Source organism: Sphaeramia orbicularis, chromosome 9 (assembly GCF_902148855.1).
Source record: "Sphaeramia orbicularis chromosome 9, fSphaOr1.1, whole genome shotgun sequence".
Lineage (NCBI taxonomy): Eukaryota > Metazoa > Chordata > Actinopteri > Kurtiformes > Apogonidae > Sphaeramia > Sphaeramia orbicularis.
In genome coordinates, this window is record NC_043965.1 from 17,124,925 (window position 1) to 17,144,189 (window position 19,265).

The 19,265-nt window shown below is 37.2% G+C and overlaps 1 protein-coding gene across 1 annotated transcript in view; it reads right to left on the reverse strand.

Annotated features, from left to right (window-relative positions):
* The window catches only part of ksr2 (kinase suppressor of ras 2), a 178,289-nt gene that overhangs the window by 125,598 nt on the left and 33,426 nt on the right, over positions 1-19,265 (reverse strand). Inside the window, exon 4 of the mRNA XM_030144487.1 lies at positions 18,256-18,406. Within this exon, the coding sequence (XP_030000347.1) occupies positions 18,256-18,406 (151 nt within the window). The remainder of the gene's footprint in view (positions 1-18,255; positions 18,407-19,265) is intronic.

Below are 19,265 nucleotides of genomic sequence, written 5' to 3' on the forward strand. Positions count from 1 at the left end.
CATTATTTGTGTCATTCCAGTATTTTACATAGAGGAATGAATTATGAATGTGTAGTATTAATGTTGCGAAGCTAGTAAATGTATGTAGGTCTGACTCTTGAGCATCTATCCACCCTAAAAATAAACTGGATGGGGCACTGTTACAGAATGTGTTTCTTCTAGCTGTTACCTAAAAGGCACCACAGCCTAAACCCTAAAGTAGGGGGTCAAACTCATTTTAGTTCAGGGGCCACATACAGCCAATATGATTTCGAATGAGCCGGACCAGTAAAATAATTACAGTGAAAAAGTACAATTTCATTATGGAAATTTTTACATCTACAAACCTTCCTTGAAAACATGACCTGAAATGTCTTAAGAAAAATAAATGCAGTTTTAACAATATTATCCCTCAGTTTATCATTTACACATTTGCATTGCAACTTACAGATCACAGTGGCTCTACAAATACACAAAACCTTTAATAACAAGAATATTATTAGAGTTAAACTTACTTCTCCCAGGGCATTTCAGGTTGTTCATATTTGTTCAGGTTATTCACATTTATTGTGAAGGGATAGTTTATAATTATATTATTAATAAATGTCATGCTCCCTCTTGGCCAGGACTCCCTTGGAAATGAGGTTCTTGATCTCAATGGGATCTTTTTTTCCTAGTTAAACAAAGGTTAAATAAAAAAAAATTTAAAAATATATAATTGTAAACATTTTCATGTAATTTAACAATTGTTACACACAAAAAAAGAGAAAGAATTAGGGGTTGTCATTATCTATTGGTTATTATGATAGTATTTTATTAGTTCAACCCACTTGAGATGGAATTGGGCTGAATGTGGAACCTGAACTAAACAGATTTTGACACCCTTAGTAATATCTTAAAGTAGTGATATTTTGCTTTCTTTTAAAATGGAATTATGTATTTTAAACATTTCCCTGTGGTCTTCATAAACTGTAAATGCTATGCTTGGGACTGAATTCTTCATTAATTCAACTCCATCTTCAACCCTATTTCTGAGTAATGACACCAGAAAGGTCATTTTGAGCGCTGGCCCTTTAAATACAAGAGCCACTTTATGCCCCGCCCCCTCCAGGTTGTTGGTTGTGCTGCTCTGTCCCATTCAACCAACAACTGAACATTTTAGGTAATCGGCTCGAAGTCTGGACATATTTTCAGTTTTTACTACAACTGCTGCTGCTGATAAACAATTACAGCGTATTCGGAGAAATGTTCGTTGGAAGTCTTGACCTTATATGTGCAAATGTCGTGACATAACTAGTTATAGACGTAATATATTGAGAAGGAATTAAAACAGGTGGTAGAAATCCACCTGATTTTTGCCAAAACGAATATAAAGATAGCTTTGCAGCACCTGGAGGTTCCAATTCAAGCTTTTGGAACTTTAAAGTCCCCAAATACACAAATGAATGAACCAAAGACTAATAAAAGTGGGTTTAGCAAAATATGACCCCTTTAAGTGTAATTTTTGCATTTCACAAATTCATCCTGCGGGCCACACTGGACCTTTTAGTGAGCCATATGTTTGACACCTGTGCCCTAAAGAAACCAGCTGAAAACTTTAGGAGTTAATTTCATGCAATCATTTGGCCAGGTTGCAAAGCCTGAGCTCTGCGTTTTATTCCAGTAGCTACCTTCCCTTTGCAAATCTGCAATTTATTAAACACAGTGTCATTTTACTCTTGTATGAACATAATAAACCTGATCGTTTCACTGATTCTCCTCTCTGGTTGAAGTTTTCTCATCAGTAACCTGCCCTTATATTTTTTTTTACAAAAACTAATCGAAGCAGTAAACACAGTTCTTCACACCTGTGGATATTAGTCATTTCTATTCAAGCTGTCCCTGCTGTTCCACCCTCAATGTTTCTGTTTGAGGACCACATTCACACTGTCCCTAAACCCTCATCAAGAGGATCCAAGACTCAATCCTAAAACCCCCCTTCAGAAGTACAAGATGCAGAGAGCAAGAGTGGGGCCAGAAGAGCACTCATCCTCAAACGTAGGAATAGATGAGGGTGATGCTCAGTCGAACCTCTTTTATTAATGGGAAGAAAGTACACACAACCACAAGACACTCAGAAATGTGAAAGTTTAACTTGACCCCACATTAGCAGTTAAAACTAATCAACAGCCACTAAAGACTTCACACCACTGAGCCTGAGATTACAGAACAGTCAGCTGATTGTACAGTCTGGTGTACAGACATTAACCCTTTAACCCCTCAGACATTATTTCAATGCTGTGAATTTGTATGTTTCAGTGTCATAAAAGCTGCTGTGAATACGTGCTTGTGTTCCTTTTCTTCAGTGGTTTTGCTTTATTGTGTGTTTTAAGGTCAAAACAGGGTGGAATAACAGAAAAAGACAATGAGAGGGATTAATGTTTGACAGGTTTTTACTAAATAAGGCACTCAGAATGTACATCAATAAGAGATTTAGGATGTTGAACATGAACTGTGAACTGGAACACACTGAACAACAAGTATTTGAATTTTTGTCTGGGGGCTTTTTTTCTAAATCCATCCAACTGCTTTTCTGGCACCTGGTTGAACTCCAAAAAGCAGGTGCATGGTCAAAAGTCGATAAAAACACAGTCAAATAAATAAATAAATATACAACAGTGAAAACAAAAAACGACAAGGAAAACAATGTTAAAAAAAAAAAAAAAAAAAAAAGCCCAATCCGTATTTTTATATAATGAGTCATGTTTTGCAACCATTACACAGGCAGCGATGGGGTGCACTGAGCATGCTCAGATTCAGATGTCTATGGAAAGGGAAAGGTCTATTCCAGTGGTTCCCAACCTTTTTTGGCTTGTGACCCCATTTTAACATCACAAATTTCTGGCAACCTCAGACATTCAAAACAGAGACTTTTTATTTTTTTGCTAAAATAAATTTGTTTTGATCATGTCATAGTTTGCTATACTATGTTGCAAATAAATGTTAATTTTAGACGACAACAATAATAATACAGAGGCAGAAAAGCCACGTGTAGATTACTGCACAAAGTGAGAATTTGAGTTTCTTTGGTCAGGATATGTACAGTCAGTCCAGCTTGTATTTACAGGGCTGACAATTAATACTGAACAAACAAGAACTCAAAGTATGAATTATGAAAGAGCTGCAGCATCTGAAACTGACCACAATGAACATTTGAAAGATAAACAGTACCACAGTGCTTCAGTTTCAGCTTCACAGTTTGTCATGTCTTTTATGGATTGAGATTGTCTCTGTCAACTCACCATAAATTTTTTATTACTAAGTTTTTAGTTTTATTTTTAACAATTACTAGAAATTTCAGGCGATCCCATTTGAATTTCAGGCGACCCCATGTGGGGTCCCAACCCCAGGGTTGACAAACACTGGTCTATTCTACCAGCATGTGTTGAATTTTTTTCTATTTCCTAACGGTTTAATTTTTAGGAATTTTTTTTTTTAGTATTATATTTATTGAAATTTTTGGCTATATATACAAAAAAGAACCTTACAAACAATCAAACAGACAAAAAGGTACATTTAAAATCAACGTCTGAGTCCATGAGAGTCCTTCCTAGAGCTGCACAATATGTCGTTTGAGTATCGTCATCGCGATGTATGTGTGCGCAATAGTCACGTCGCAGGTCTGGCAATGTAGGAGTCAAATGAACTCAACGTGTTCTCATCTAATTTCAACCTGGATACCTGACACACACCGCACACAGAGATCCACCAATCACAATCTTTCTTTCTTTTATATATATATATATATATTACTAATTTCACAGTATATAGAACAAACAAATAACCAAAAAAAAAAAAACAGACCACAATATTTAGAGCACATGGAGTGAGTTGCTGGTAACAACATTAAAAAATGAGCAACGAACAAGAGGAAAACCCCAAAAAACAAAAACTGGGTGCCAAAAAGAAAAGCAACGTCAGTTATCTGGAATTATTTCGGCTGCAAGAAGGATGATATTGAAACACGTGTTCTGTGTCGGTAGTGCCTTACACCTGCTGCCACAACAAGAGGTAACACAACTAATTTGTTTGACCATTTACATCGGCACCACACAGCTATTACATCCTCCTGAGTTTTTTTCATATCGCAACATATATATCGCAGGGTTAAAAAACAAATGCAATGTCAGTTTTTTCCAGTATTGTGCAGCCCTAGTCCTTCCAGATGACGAGTAGTATTGTCAGAATGCAGCATATGATTGTGGACCAGTATAGGGAAAAATTATGGTCTCCCAGATACCAGTCAAATCTTTGTTCTTAATATAATTAATGAAACGGCCCCACACTTTTTCAAAAATGTCTTGTTTGTCTTTTAAAGTGTATGTGATTTTTTTAAGTGATAAACACAAAGACAATTCTTTGAGCCATTTTGCTATGCTCGGTTTGCCCATGTCTTTCCATGACAGAGCGATCACTGTCTTTACTTGTAAAATTCCCATGTTTACGAGGATTTTCTTATAGCGATTCATGTGAATTTCTTCAGGGTATAATCCTAATATAAAAAAAACTTGGGGGCTTCGGGAGCACTAGTTTCACTGATAAAATCTCCTGTATCATACCTTTAACTTTTCCCCAAAATTCCTTGATTTTTGGACATAACCACGGACAACGGAAAAAAGTGTCCTTCTCTTCTCTGCATCTATAATTTTTAGGAATATTTAAAATAAATCTTGACAATCAGAACGCTCACCACAGACACATCAGGGGATTAAAAGGGTTAAATGCCCAACACATGCGTTGCCCGTTTATACTTTCATTTTATGTTGAGTACCTTTTTTTAACAAGTTGGTTTCTGTAAATTTTAACCAGTCACCTTTGATATCATTAACAAGCCTCCCTTTGGTAATTAGAGTTTTACGTGAGGCGGTCTCAGTTTAAAAATGCTTTTGACAGTGCTTATCAAGATGATATACCCAAGTGAAATGTCTCTGCGAGAGAAGCAATGAACTTGAATCACACTCATGAAACTGTTGCTTCAAGTAATGAGTCAATTCATCAAACGCACTAGTATCTTAGCAACTGCTTCAGCAAAATAGTAACAGGACTTGACTTATGAATTTCTTGTTTCACATGATCTCACCTAAGTAAAAGCCTCAAGCAAACCAGAACATGCTCACTGCTAAATAAGATGAAGAGCACAGACTGAGCATAACCCCTCTGAGAACTCGCATTTAAGTTCATTTGTGCAGCTCGTTGCCTGTCACAGAGTATGTTTTAGACGTTGTTCTCTACAGATCACTGTTAGAAACAAAATGTCTCCATTTATCTCAACTTTTAGGGGCAAAATTGAACGTGTTTGCCATTTGCTGATAAGGAACTTACAATCAATTTCTGCAAAAACAGTCTCTTTACTCCTAATTTCACACTGCTACATCATGCTTCTTTTACTTGCTTGTACTGAAACTGTAACATATGTAATTCCCATATTGATGTTAAATGTGCGAACATTTTTCATAGTGTTACGAGTGCAGCGCCTTAGTGTTATGAGTAATCAATCAGTGTTACATTTTCTGGCCAAATCATCATGTGGAACATTGTATCTTGACATATCACCTTGTCTAGCTCAAAAAAATACTTTTATCTAGCAAATTTTAACTGCTTTTACATGTCCACAAATGTTTGCCTTGATAAAGTCAGCTTCATTCAACATATCTGAGTATAATATCAAAAAACAACTAGTCCTACAGGATGTTATCCCCTTACTGCCTTTTTTTCCCCTGTGTATTGTTTATTTCCGGGGAGGTATTTACATAAGTCTTTTTTGGCTTCTATCTTCTCTTGCACAATGGTATTACTTGTATGAAAATTGTTTTTTAAATTTATGATGTGCAAATAAATCAAAGTTGATTACAAAAGGTGTGAATGGTGTGAATGTGAGAGTGATTGTTTGTCTCTATATGTCAGCCCTGCGATGAACTGGCGACTTGTCCAGGGTGTACCCTGCCTTCGCCCCTATGTAGCTGGTATAGGCTCCAAGCGACCCCGTGACCCTAGTGAGGATAAAGCGGGTTCAGAAAATGAATGAATGAATGAATGATTACAAAATGCATTCAAGAATTTTTTTACAAAATGCGGCGTTATTATATAATGAGGTGAAAAATTATTACATTATTACATATTGCACCACTATTACAACCATTTCTTGACATTTGCCTGTATCTTTGTTATTGAATGTGCACATAAAAGGACAAATATTAAAATAACATTTGCAATGTTAGTGACAGTTACATACTGGTAACTGTTTCATGACACATTTTTCTTGCCTGTGCACCTAGATAATTGTTGTCTTATGCCAGAAACAGTTAGAGCATTGATCGATACATGGTATTTATTATTGATTTATAATGAATGTGTTGGGCCATGGCAGCCGTTTCACCTGTTTCCAGTCTTAACACTATGCTACGTTAACTAAGTCCCAACTCTATCATCATTACTGCACAGACATGACTGATACTGTTTACCTAATCCTGCCTCAATAAAGAAATTTGCCTGCATTCCTATATTTTTCACAGTTCAGTCATTTCATTTCATGTGCCATCAGGTGTTTCTAGCCACATCATCATCAATCTTCCTCTCTCTTCACCCTGAATCTTCCCATTGCCTGTCGAACAAAACAATGCATCTGAAGCATTTTTAACTTCTCGTCTGCAGTGATTAATGCAAATAGCACGCCCCAACATCAGTAATGGGCCAATCTTAACATGCGGGGAGGCTTTGAGAAAGGCAGATAACAGCCTCATAATTGGACTAATTACCTCTAGATGTGTTGCTTCCTTGGGCTAAATGGCAGTGAAATGCCACTGGGACAGTAGCTGGTCTATCTTACTGCCACTGTAAACAGGATTTGGTGAAAGGTCAATTTCTGTGTTCAATAGACGCCGTGTCCCCTTTTTAATCTCAACTCTTTTGAGTCGAGCGGTCGTGGACATTCTTGCAGTGTAATCAGTAGGACTCAAAGTTAGTCACGGCTAATTAATTAACCACCAATAAGGACCACCCAGAGCTCAGGAAGGTGGGCGTCAGGGGGGTTCAGTCAATATTTCTTCTAGTCGCTTTTTTCTTCTCTGTTGAATCTGCTTTTTTCACTTGTTTCTTTTTCACCTCCTGTAGTTTGGGCTCCATACTCCTGCTACTTTTTTATTCCATCACCAGTGTTGGGAGTAACGCGTTACAAAAGTAATGTAGTACAGTAACGGATTACTTTTTGCTGTAATGCAGTAGTATAAAGCATTACTAATCAATTTTCAGCAATATGGTACATGTTCAATAGCATTTGCGTTATAACACACTTTTCGCCCATAATTTAACTGCTCAAATGCAAAAAAAACCAAAAAAACAACAAAAATACAGCAAGACCGTGAGACCTTAAGGAATCAAAAATGCGTCTGTAAAGTTCTATTTCCTGTTGGTGTTCATCCAATGGGTGAAGAATGTAGAAGACAGTCCATTGTCCACATGGACGTATGCTCATTACAAACCCTAACCCTGCTTCACAGAAGCTAGTTAGCATTACCATGATCCCTGTGATCAGCAATGACAAGGTAAGCTAACATTTCTATGACTAGTTAGAATTCTTTATCAATTGTGGATTTATCTACCGGCATCCTCAGTGCCGCGCCCCCCGTTTGAACATAAAAAATGTTGAAAAATATGCAAGCGTTCCTGCTGGGATTCGAACATCATAGACCGTAGCGTTACTTACTGCGCTATCCGTCCACATGTACTTCAGGTAGGGGTGGGCAATATGGGCAAAAAAAAATCTCCAGTATTTTTAAAAATTTCCCGATAATGATAATCTGACAATATCCTTGCTTACGAGGACATCTATGGATAGACACAGCATTTCAGAACAACAGCTCTTGTTTGTTTTTAAAGTGCTTTATACATCTTCTGCAAAACATGTGGTGTGTGTGTGTGTGTGTGTGTGTGTGTGTGTGTGTGTGTGTGTGTGTGTGGTGGGGGTACGTGGGATAGGGGCAGTAGTTATATACGTGGGTGTGTGGTCCATAACTAACATAACTAATGTTGGTGTGAAATGAAACTGAAACTTAACATGGTTTCAACGTCCACCTCCTGGCTTCTTTGCTTCTATTATACAACGGATCTTATACAAAATTTTCATAACTTGTAAGCTGTATCCACTGGACCCCCTCCACATCAATTGGTCACATTTACCCCCCCCCCTTTATGATGCCACAGCTTGCATATAACATTATTTTGACCAATATTAGTCTTGCCAAAACCGAAGCATTTCCAGGCTACTGATGTGGACCCACATCTCACTATGAAATCATCTGCTGAGATGGAGACTCCTGCATATTTCCTTCATGTGAGACGATGTTGTGTTTTGAGCACCACCAAGTCACTACGAGACCGAATCCTGTCTGCTTTTAGCCTCTGAGGCACGCATTCGACCAATGAGGACTTTCATGCACCTCTCCTTTAACGTCTATGCACCGTCCGTTTGTTTTCTTTTCGAGACAGTATGAATACTTCATAATGCAAGGCTGCACATCGTCAAATTAACATTTACAATATTATCATATGCAATATCGCCCACCGCTAACTTCAGGGTGCAAATTTATGCCTCCCAAGGCTCCCTTATCTCTTGTATGGGGGGTGGGGGGGTGGGGGGTGGTTGTGTTCTACTGTGCACACGCCATTTATGACAAAAGTCTGTACGTAACTCAAAAGTAATACAGGAGTCATGTAACGCATTACAATTCTGAGACAAAAATATTGTAAGGTAAGGATTTACTTTTAAATAACAGTAAATGTATTACAGTTTGGAAGTAACTTGCACAACACTATCCATCACATGCCTCCTTTTTCTTTCCACACATCTCTCCATCATGTCACACGTTCCGCACCTTGCATTTCCCTTTATTCATCTATTTTCACACTGATGGCATTAGAAACAAATTCAGTGTGTGTGTGTATGAAGGTGTCTGATGATAGGGCATGGGGACATTCCTTTGAGCTGTCAAAAATCAAAGACGTAAGGCACTGACAAAGGGCAACACGATTAGCCTCAACAGGAAAATGCATATTCAAGGAAATATTTGTGTTTCTGTAAGCATGTGTGTGTGTGTGTGTGTGTGTGTGTGTGTGTGTGTGTGTGTGTGTGTGTGTGTGTGTGGACTTGTCTGGAGGGGCGGGCTGGATAATGTGTGTACATTGCGGCACAAAGAACCGACCGGCTGCCTCCGAATTGTATGACTCATCCTCATTGCAACTCGCAGACTGCAATCCCAAGAGTGAAAAATTCTATTACCTTGCATTAGTTTGCCTCGTCCACCATCACGGCACAGAGCGACATACATTTACTTACCCTCCACCTTATTTCGTTGGATGTTCGAACTGCCTTGATGTAAAGTACTCGAATGTCCATATGTGCCAATTTTTAACACAATTCCTCGTGACTCATAAAGAGGAACAGCGTATTCTCTTTGGATTACCATGTGCATAAATCTGTAAATCCTTCCTGTTGCTCTCTTTCATGATGGCTGCTTATATATCTGTATTTTCGTTTTTTTTTCAACAGATATGTGATTCTATAAGAGGATCCTCAGTTTGATATGCTCTGTAAACACAACTATCTCCTACTGTTGCATATGTAACACACCCATAAGTACTGATACACAAGTTCTGGCACAATCCCACAAAATACACACACATATACGGTGTGACTCTTCTCTCTCCATACAATACAAGCTCCATCCACGTAATATGAAGAACAATGCTGCACAGGCTGTATTTCTCTCGGTTGAAAAGTGCCTCTCACCACTCTGTTGAGGTAGTGTTGCTGTGGTGCATTCACACATCTCCAGCCAGCCCCACTGTTAGAGAGCCCATTAGTGGCTTTGTGTGGCCAGACCCTGCCTTTGGAGAGGCAGAGAGAAAGAGAGAGAGGAGAGGAGAGGAGAGGAGAGGAGAGGAGAGGAGAGGAGAGGAGAGGAGAGGAGAGGAGAGGAGAGGAGAGGAGAGGAGAGGAGAGGAGAGGAGAGGAGAGGAGAGGAGAGGAGAGGAGAGGAGAGGAGAGGAGGAGTGTGCAGACACAAAAAAAAAAAAAAAACAGTGAGAGGCAGAAGAGAGAGAGAGAGGCATAAACAATAAGCAGGAGGATGGGAAGAAAGAGACGAAGTAGGAAAAACAGCCTACTTTTCAGCTTTAAACTCCGTCGCACTGGCTTTGTCAGAGTCATTACAGTGACAGTATATAATAATAACAGGTGGTGGAGTGGAGGGCTCAGATGTTCTGTTAAGCAGCCTTTGATGCAGGTGATCCACGGTTAACAACTTTAAAAACATCGCAGAGGAACGGGAATTCCTCGATTGAAAAATGCATACTGATGCTGACATGAGGCTATAGTCGATAGAGGGTTTTCTGCTTCGCTTTGGTTGTGTTTGTGTGCTCAGGTGGGTGGATGGGTGGAGGATGCAGCTGTTGATGTCAAAAAGCTGCTGTAGCCTGAGTTGCGAAATTACTTTAAAGGTAAAAGGGAGTTCAAATTTACTCAACTGTAACTAGGTGCAAGTAAAACAGAAAAGGAGGATCTTGTTTATATATTGAGATGCAATGAATTGTTCATTGTCTTGACGAAATTGTGAGACCAGGTAAGAACCACATAAGCAGTAAGTAATTAATAATCGAAACATTCATTAATGAGGCAGTTTCACGTGTTGGATCATGTGAGTTGTCGTCATCATTGTAGAAGAAAATGTAGGTCTTTGCTGCAAAATGGCAAGAAATGTCCCTAAATGATCAGAATTGACAGTTTTTCCAATAAAAAAAGTGGAAATAAAATCACATATTTCTTTAAGTTTGTGAATATAATACTAATTTTAGATATTTCACAGTTGGAACGTTACATAATATAGCTTTCCCAATTGAACACTCTGTTTTTATTCTAATTCTAAAGTTAAGTTCAAACATGGGGGGAAGTTTAATATCCTCTCCTGTAATAAAAGGTTAAAAGTCGAATCCACAGTGTATACAGGCGACATGCCCATGGCTCGCTCTTTCATCTGAGGGCGTTGCTAAAATGTCTGACCCATTTCATGCCCTGCTACTCTTATCAGTTCACTACTGAGCTGAACGTATAATCATGGCCATGAACACTTGGAGCCACTAGACACCAAGGAACTGTGGATTTTTATCAGTTTGTACAATGATGTGTCTCTACGTAAAGCAGTGGAAGTAGAGAAAATTAGCAGAATGTTAACTTTGTATTGTTACCAGGAAAAAAAAAAGTGTCAGTTCTCTCTCAATCAGAAGGGGTCAAAGGTCACTGATGAAGCACAGAAATAGAAAAGACAAAGATGCCTCTTGCTGTATTGCATTTTTAAATTAATAATCTGTCGTCCTGCATTGACTTAAATGAATAAAGTTAATAATTCATTGACTTTTTCTACTGCTAGGTGGCACTGCCCTCTCACTTTCTGAGATGAGTCATAATCAGTTATTGTCATGTCAAATATTAATCTTTCATGCCGTAAGATTTAATCGTGTAACACCTGTGGTCCACGTCAGACTATTTGGCTTTTCATCTCACCGCAAAAGACCCCAAACTAGGATGTTATCCAACCGCAGTGTAAATGTAGCCAAAGTCTGAGACAGTGACAGCGAAATGAAGCCGTCCTCCAGAGACGCCTGAAGCCTGACCAGTCTGAGCCCAGCTGGACTCAGGCACTGGGGCCGCCTGATGGACTCGGCGAGGGGACGCCTGACTGCCTGTCTGTCTTTCTGGACAACATCCGCCTGTATCCCCAATCAAACCGATGAGACAGAAAGATAGGGAGGAAGTTCATACAGGAAGGCGAGCAACTCTAGCAGACAGACTGACAAACAAACAGAGACCAGCCGAGAGGTGTGAATATCTAGAGAGGACAGCTGGAAAGAGCCTTAGAGAGAGTGTGCTTTTAAGACTAGGTGGTGAAAAACACTCGTCAAAATATCCAGATCCTTCTTCCTTTCATTAAAAACAAAAAACTGCAATCATGTTAAAGCTCCCTAAATAAAACACTCTTAATAAAGCACAGTCTGCTGAGGGCACATTGAAGGAAAACTACTCATCAAGTTAATTTGCTTAATTATTCAGCGGTGCCTTCTGTCTGAAAGGACATCTGTTACAGAACAGTGTGTCGATGTATGTTGTTGTTATGTGTGTGTGCATGTGTGTGTGTGTGTATGTTTGAGTGGGAGTTGAAGAGAAACAGATATGTTATCAAACGGGTTTACAAAAGGTTGTGCTCAACCTGGCACAGTTAGAGCGGTAAACTACTGCCCCCTTCTGGTCATACTATGTTGTTGCTAAACCTGTCGCCTCAGAGTGACAGCAAAGTGTGGTCTGTGATGCCACCTGGTGGAAAACTACAGAACAAAAGACAGCACTGAGGGCACTGTAGTAATATTCATTCATTCATTCGTCTTCTGAACTGTTTTATCCTCACTCGGGTTGGGGCAGGGGTTCTGGAGCCTGTCCCAGCTGCCTATGGGGGAAGGCGGGGTTCACCCTGGACGGGGCGCCAGTTCATCGTAGGGCTGAACATATAGAGACGAACAACCAGTCACTCTCACATTCACACCTATGGGCAATTTAGATTAACCCATAAACCTACACTATATTGCCAAAAGTATTCGCTCACCTGCCTTGACTAGCATATGAATTTAAGTGCCATCCCATTCTTAATCCATGGAGTTTAATACAACGTCGTTCCACCCTTTGCAGCTATAACAGCTTCAACTCTTCTGGGAAATCTTTCCACAAGGTTTAGGAGTGTGCTCATGGGAATTTCTTACCATTCCTCCAGAAGCACATTTGTGAGATAACACACTGATGTTGGACGAGAAGGCCTGGTTCTCAGTGTCTGCTCTAATTCATCCCAAAGGTTCTATCGAGTTGAGGTCAGGACTCGGTGCAGGCCAGTCAAGTTAATCCACACTAAACTCTCTCATCCATGCTTTGAGCACTGGTGCACAGTCATGTTGGAACAGGAAGGGGTCATCCCCAAACTGTTCCAACAAAGTCGGGAGCATGGAATTGTCCAAAATCTCTTGCTTTAGCTTACCAAAAGATTTTGGACAAATGGTCAACAATTCCCATAAACACACTCCTAAACCTTGCGGAAAACTTTCCCAGAAGAGTTGAAGCTGTTACAGCTGAAAAGGGTGGACCAATGTCATATTAAACCCTATGGATTAAGAATGGGATGTCACTTAGCCCATAAAGACCCAGTGCTATTTTTGAGGCAGTTCACAAATAATTTTTCCTCTATATTTACTCTTTCTTAATGATTAATTTACTAATCATGTAGATGGTCATTAAAGCTCAGAGTAAAGGAAAGGGTTCAAAATCAGAGAAAACTCAAGAAAAAGTGACTTTTTCGGCAAAGATATCAATAACTGGACATAAAAAGAAGTGTCTCCATCCACTGTCATTGATCCAACTCCATGGGTTTTAGTGGTGAATCAAAGTTGTAGAAGGTGACAGTGTTTCCACGGTAACTACGGGGCCTCTGAAAATCCAAATAGGTCATATCTGATAACCATGAAAAGATGACAAACTGCATTTTATACCAAATATTTACATGTTTTGGTAAGATTATTGGATTAGAAGTTATTAAACATTTTAGATCAGTACATGGTTTTGGTCACCGGTGGAGGTTTGGGTCTTTATGGGTTAAGTTCATATGCGCGCAGGTGAGCGAATACTTCTGCCAATATAGTGTATCAGTGCACGTCTTTAGATCAGGGGTGTCAAACTCATTTTAGTTCAGAGGCCAGATTAAGCTAAATTTGATCTAAAGTGGGCCGGACCAGTAAAACAATATAAATAATAGAATAAGAACTTATAAATAATGTCAACTCCAAAGTTTTCTCTATGTTTTTGAGTGAAAAAAGTAAAATTCCATTAGGAAAATGTTTACATCTACGAACTGTACTTGAACATAACATGAACAAATATGAACAACCTGAAAATTCTTAAGAAAAAAAGTGCATTGTGAACAATATTATGCCTAAATTGATCATTTATACATGTGCATCACAACTTAAAGATTTAGTAATAGGCAGAATATTGTTAAAATTCCACATACTTCTCTTAAGACATTTCAGATTGTTCATATTTGTTCAGGTTATTCATATTTTTTGTAAAAGGATAGTCTGTAAATGTACCTATTTTCAAATTTTACATTTTTTATACTAAAACAAAGAGGAAAATTTGCAGTTTTCATTATTTATAGGTTATTATAATATTTTACTCGTCTGATCCACTTTAGATTGAATTGATCTAAAAGGATTCTAACATCCTTGATTATTATCTCAGTGTAATTTTTGTATTTCACCAATTCATCCTAGGGGCCGGATTTGGTCCCTGAGCCGCATGTTTGACACCTGTGCTTTAGATGGTGAGAGGAAGCCGGAGTACATGGAGACAACCCACGCAAACACAGGGAGAACATGCAAACTCCACTCAGAAAGGTCCCAGGACCTTCTTGCTGTGAGGCGACAGTGCTATCCACTGTGTCGCCCACTGTGATAATATTGTATTTCTCAATACTTATGAGAATAGAATTAAAGAAAAGATTTAATTGCATTTATGGGAGAGGCTTATTGTATTATAAATAAGTGGCTTCTTAAGGTCTTAAGGTTAATGTCACCTGGACCCTTTATTTATATATTATTTATACACATACAGTACATGTGTAACTGCCAAGGTTAATACAGTCATACTCAAACATATGCAAAAACTATGCTGCAATGAAAACTATTTTCATCTACTTAAATAGAAATAAAAATGACTAAAACTACACAAAAAACAAAGCAGCCAACTAAAGTGACACATACTTGGTAAAAGGTCAAGTAAGGTCATTAATTTCCCCTTTGATTTGCACTGCGTAGATAAGAGAAAATGGCTTTGCCCCATGTAGTTCACTTCTTATGAACTTGTAAAACTAAATAAAACTAAATAAAATTTAAAAAAAAACCAAACAAACAAAAAAACAGAAAATCAAAAAATATAGTCAAATTTTAGTCTTTAATTTTACAATATGCTCATCTCTAAGGTATTCACAACAAGGGTAGATATTTGAAGATTGAAGGCATTTCTGTTTAGACAGGCTTTTTATGGCCCACCATGGGGTTTTGTTTTGCATTTAGTATTTTATTTTTAATTTAATATTTTATTTCTTTTAATGTTGGACTTTCTTTCTGTCTGTAGCACTTTGAGATTCCGTTGAAAGAAAAGTGCTTTATAAATGCAATTTCTTATTATTATTATTATTGTTATTTGTATTATTATTATTATTATTATTATTATTATTATTATTACTATTATTATTACATAATGGTTCACGGTTCTAACTCAAACACCATGAAACACTAAACTGAGATTAGATCATTATTTTTTTCAACAAAATGTATTTTACTGAGTGAAATTAATTGCAAGAAAACAGGTTTTAGAATCAATCCATCAATCAAAATCATTAAAAGTGGTTTGACAGCACCAAATGGGAATGTATTCTTCTTCTAATAACCATAATACACCATAATAGAATAGAATAGAATAGAATAGAATAGAATAGAATAGAATAGAATAGAATAGAATAGATCCTTATTGTCATTGTTACAGGAAGAATGAAAATCCATTTGGCAGCTCTGTCTCGGTTTAGCAGCAAATACTTAAAGTGCAAAAAAAACTATATAAAAATATCAGACACAATACTAAGAAATACTTAAATATTTAAGAAATGTGTGAATATATTGTAAGGCGGGTTGATAACATACTGACACATGCAGTTTAGCTCAAACGACTGTACATGATGATGGTTCTAATTAACCTAAAGACCTGTTTCAGTCATGTTCTAATACATATCAACACTGTTCAATGAATAATAATGTAAATTTTGTTTTCACATATAAAAAGGTTGTAGACTTTTTACATGCATTTCTTATATTCATATCTTCTCCTTCACACTCAGTAAAGAATGAAATTAAAATGAATCCCTTCTTTTCCCTGCATATCCACTTTGCTTGTATATGCACTGGTTATCCACCCCTTCAACAGCCCCTTCTCAAACAGAACAGATCAACTTTTTCTCGAAGGTGGCAAATTCTCTACTGACGATTGCAGTGATCAAACAATAAGAAATACTTGTTTCTGAGTGGAGGGATTTTTTTTTTCTTCTGCAGAAAAGCTGTTATATAAAAAGGTCTGAGTAAGGGGGAGAGTACTGGCACACAAGCCAGTAAGCACTGTGACTGAGCAGATGAAGGCAACACTGCCCCCTACAGGAACTCAAACTAACTACAGAAAGACTGACTGGGCACTGTGGGTGTTTTAAGACGACTGTAACTATTGGTTTTCCTCAAACACATCATCATATTGGCATTACATTTTTCCCAGTTTCCAAATGATCAATTTTATTCTGTGTTTTTTAAGCAAAGGCCAAGAAAACCAACAACCTGCCACTACTACACTGTAAAAAGTGAGACTTGAATTAATAATCAGTAAATAAATGCAACATTTACATATAAAGCAGTGTAAAGGTAGTTTTGATGTGATTCAAACATATTTCATAAATTTACCGTTTAATGTCAACCAAATTTGTTGAAAAAATCTGTAGCCTTTATAATGAGCCATTTTAAAGTCAGGGATTTTTTGTATTTCCAACTTTATTTTGTAACTTATTTTGACATAATACTTAAGAAGCATTTGAAAATTAATAATATTTTAAAAAGTGGTGGTTTCTGTTAGGGAAAAAATGCTTAGCACATACTCTGAATTCATTGCACTTATTTATTATGAGCTATTTACACTATTTATGTACATTTGACATGACAGATGTTTTTCTGATGTTAAATAGATTTGGAAAAAAACTGTTGCAGAAAGTGAACTGATTAGAATTTCTTAAAAAAATAACTAAATGGTACTAAAACTATATAAATAAATCAAGTTAAATTTAACTGAGGTCTTTAGCAGAACTAAAATCTTAATATCTAGGCACTAAATCTGAATGAAGTATTTAGTGAATCTATCACAGTTTTTGAGAAATATTTGAGTTTGAAGATACTATTCTTGTGAAATTATTTTGATTTTGATTTAAAAAAAAAAAAAACAGGTCAGATTAAAACAACATCAATCATACATTTTAGTATGTATGCTTTAGTACAAGATGTCAAACTCATTTTAGTTCTGGGGCCACATACAATTCAGCATGATCTCAAGTGGGCTGGACCAACAAAATAATAACAAGATAACATATAAATGATATCAAATCCAAACTTTTCTCTTTGTTTTAGAGTGAACAAAGTAACATTATATAATCAAAATGTTTTCATCAACAAATTATCCTTTAAAAAATGTGAATAACTTGAAAAAACTGAAATTTGTTAGGAAAAATAAGTGCAATTTTGACAACTTTATGCCTCAACTTCTCATTTGCACATGTGCATTATAACTTCGAGATCACAGCGGATCTACAAATACACAAAACATTCAGTAACAGGCAGAATACTGGTGAAATTGCACTTAACTTCTCTTAAGATATTTTAGGTTGTTCATATTTGTTCAGGTTATTCACATTTTTTGTGAAAAGATAGTTTGTACATGTCAACATTTTTATGTCATTTTACTTTTTTTTTTTTTTTTTTTTTTACAATGAAACAAATAGAATATTTGGATTGTCAGTATTTATAGGTTGTTATGATAGTATTTTACTGACTGACCCACTTGAGATTGAATTGGTGTGACTGTGGAACCTGAACTAAAATGATTGTTAATATCTTCAGTGTAATTTTAGCATTTCACAAGTTTATCCAAAGGGCCAGTTTTGTATGTTTGACACCCATACTTTAGTTTATAGAATAGTTGTATTCCTTAAAACCGAATGCATACTGCAACATACATACATACATAGTATAAAACAAAATATAATATTCTCACATGTGTTTTCATGTTTAATACTTCTCCATTTATTTAATTTATTAATGACTTCATGCTGATATTTTATACATATTTAATTGGCTCATGCATCTGTTTTTTTCAATCCCTGACTTTGATTTCCTGTCAATACCACTATAATCCAGCAGAAGTACCAGACTCTAAAAGGTTCCTGATAAAGACATCATTAAGTGCACATACTATCCACTTTGTAACCCTCTCTTGGAAACCTTTTGTTGTTTTTCAGGGTTCCCATCAGTGTCCTCATCTCTGTGTGTTTTGGGGGGGACTCTTACCAAGCTGGTGGGCCTTTCTGAGGCAGGAAAGGGAGGCGTTGAGTCGGGCACACTCCTCTTCATTGGCACCAAACTTCTGCAGCAGCTCACACACCTGCTCCTCACTCATCTCCAACAGGCCTTCCAGGGTCACTTCACCGGGGCTCATCTCCTGCAAACGGCAGACAAAAAAAAAAGGAAAATATGATACATAATCTGCAACAAACAGAGCATAGACCAGTGGTTCCCGATGTTTTTTGGCTCGTGACCCCATTTTAACATCACAAATTTCTGGCGACCCCAGACATTCAAAACGGAGACATTTTTTTTGCTAAAATTTATTTGTTTTTGATCATGTAATAGTTTGCTATACTATGTTGCAAATAACGGTTAATTTTAGATGACATTTAGTCTATATAATGTATATTATCATGGACGGAGGCAGAAAAGCCAGGTGTAGATTACTGCACAAAGTGAGAATTTGATTTTCCTTGGTCAGGATATGTACAGTCAGTCCAGCTTGGATTTACAAGGCTGACAATTAATACTGAACAAACAAGAACTTAAAGTATGAATTATGAAAGAGCTGCAGCATCTGAAACTGACCACAATGAACATTTGAAAGATAAACAGAACCACAGTGCTTCAGTTTCAGACTCAGAGTTTGTCATGTCTTTTATGTATTGTGATTGTCTCTGTCAACTCACCATATATTTTTTTTTATTAGTAAGTTGTTGTTTTTTTTATTAATTACTAGAAATTTCAGGCAACCTCATTTGAACTCCAGGCAACCCCACATGGTGTCCCGACCCCAAGGTTGAAAAACACTGGCATAGACTGTACATCAAACAATGTCAACCTCATTTTAGTTCAGGTTCCACATTCAGCCCAGTATGACCTGAAGCGGGCCAGACCAGAAAATAACAGTGGGAAAAAAGTAAAATTACATTATAATCATGTTTACAAAGTTTCATTAAAGGAGTGATATTTTGCTTTTTTAAATGGAAATATGCATTGTAAAACATTTCCCT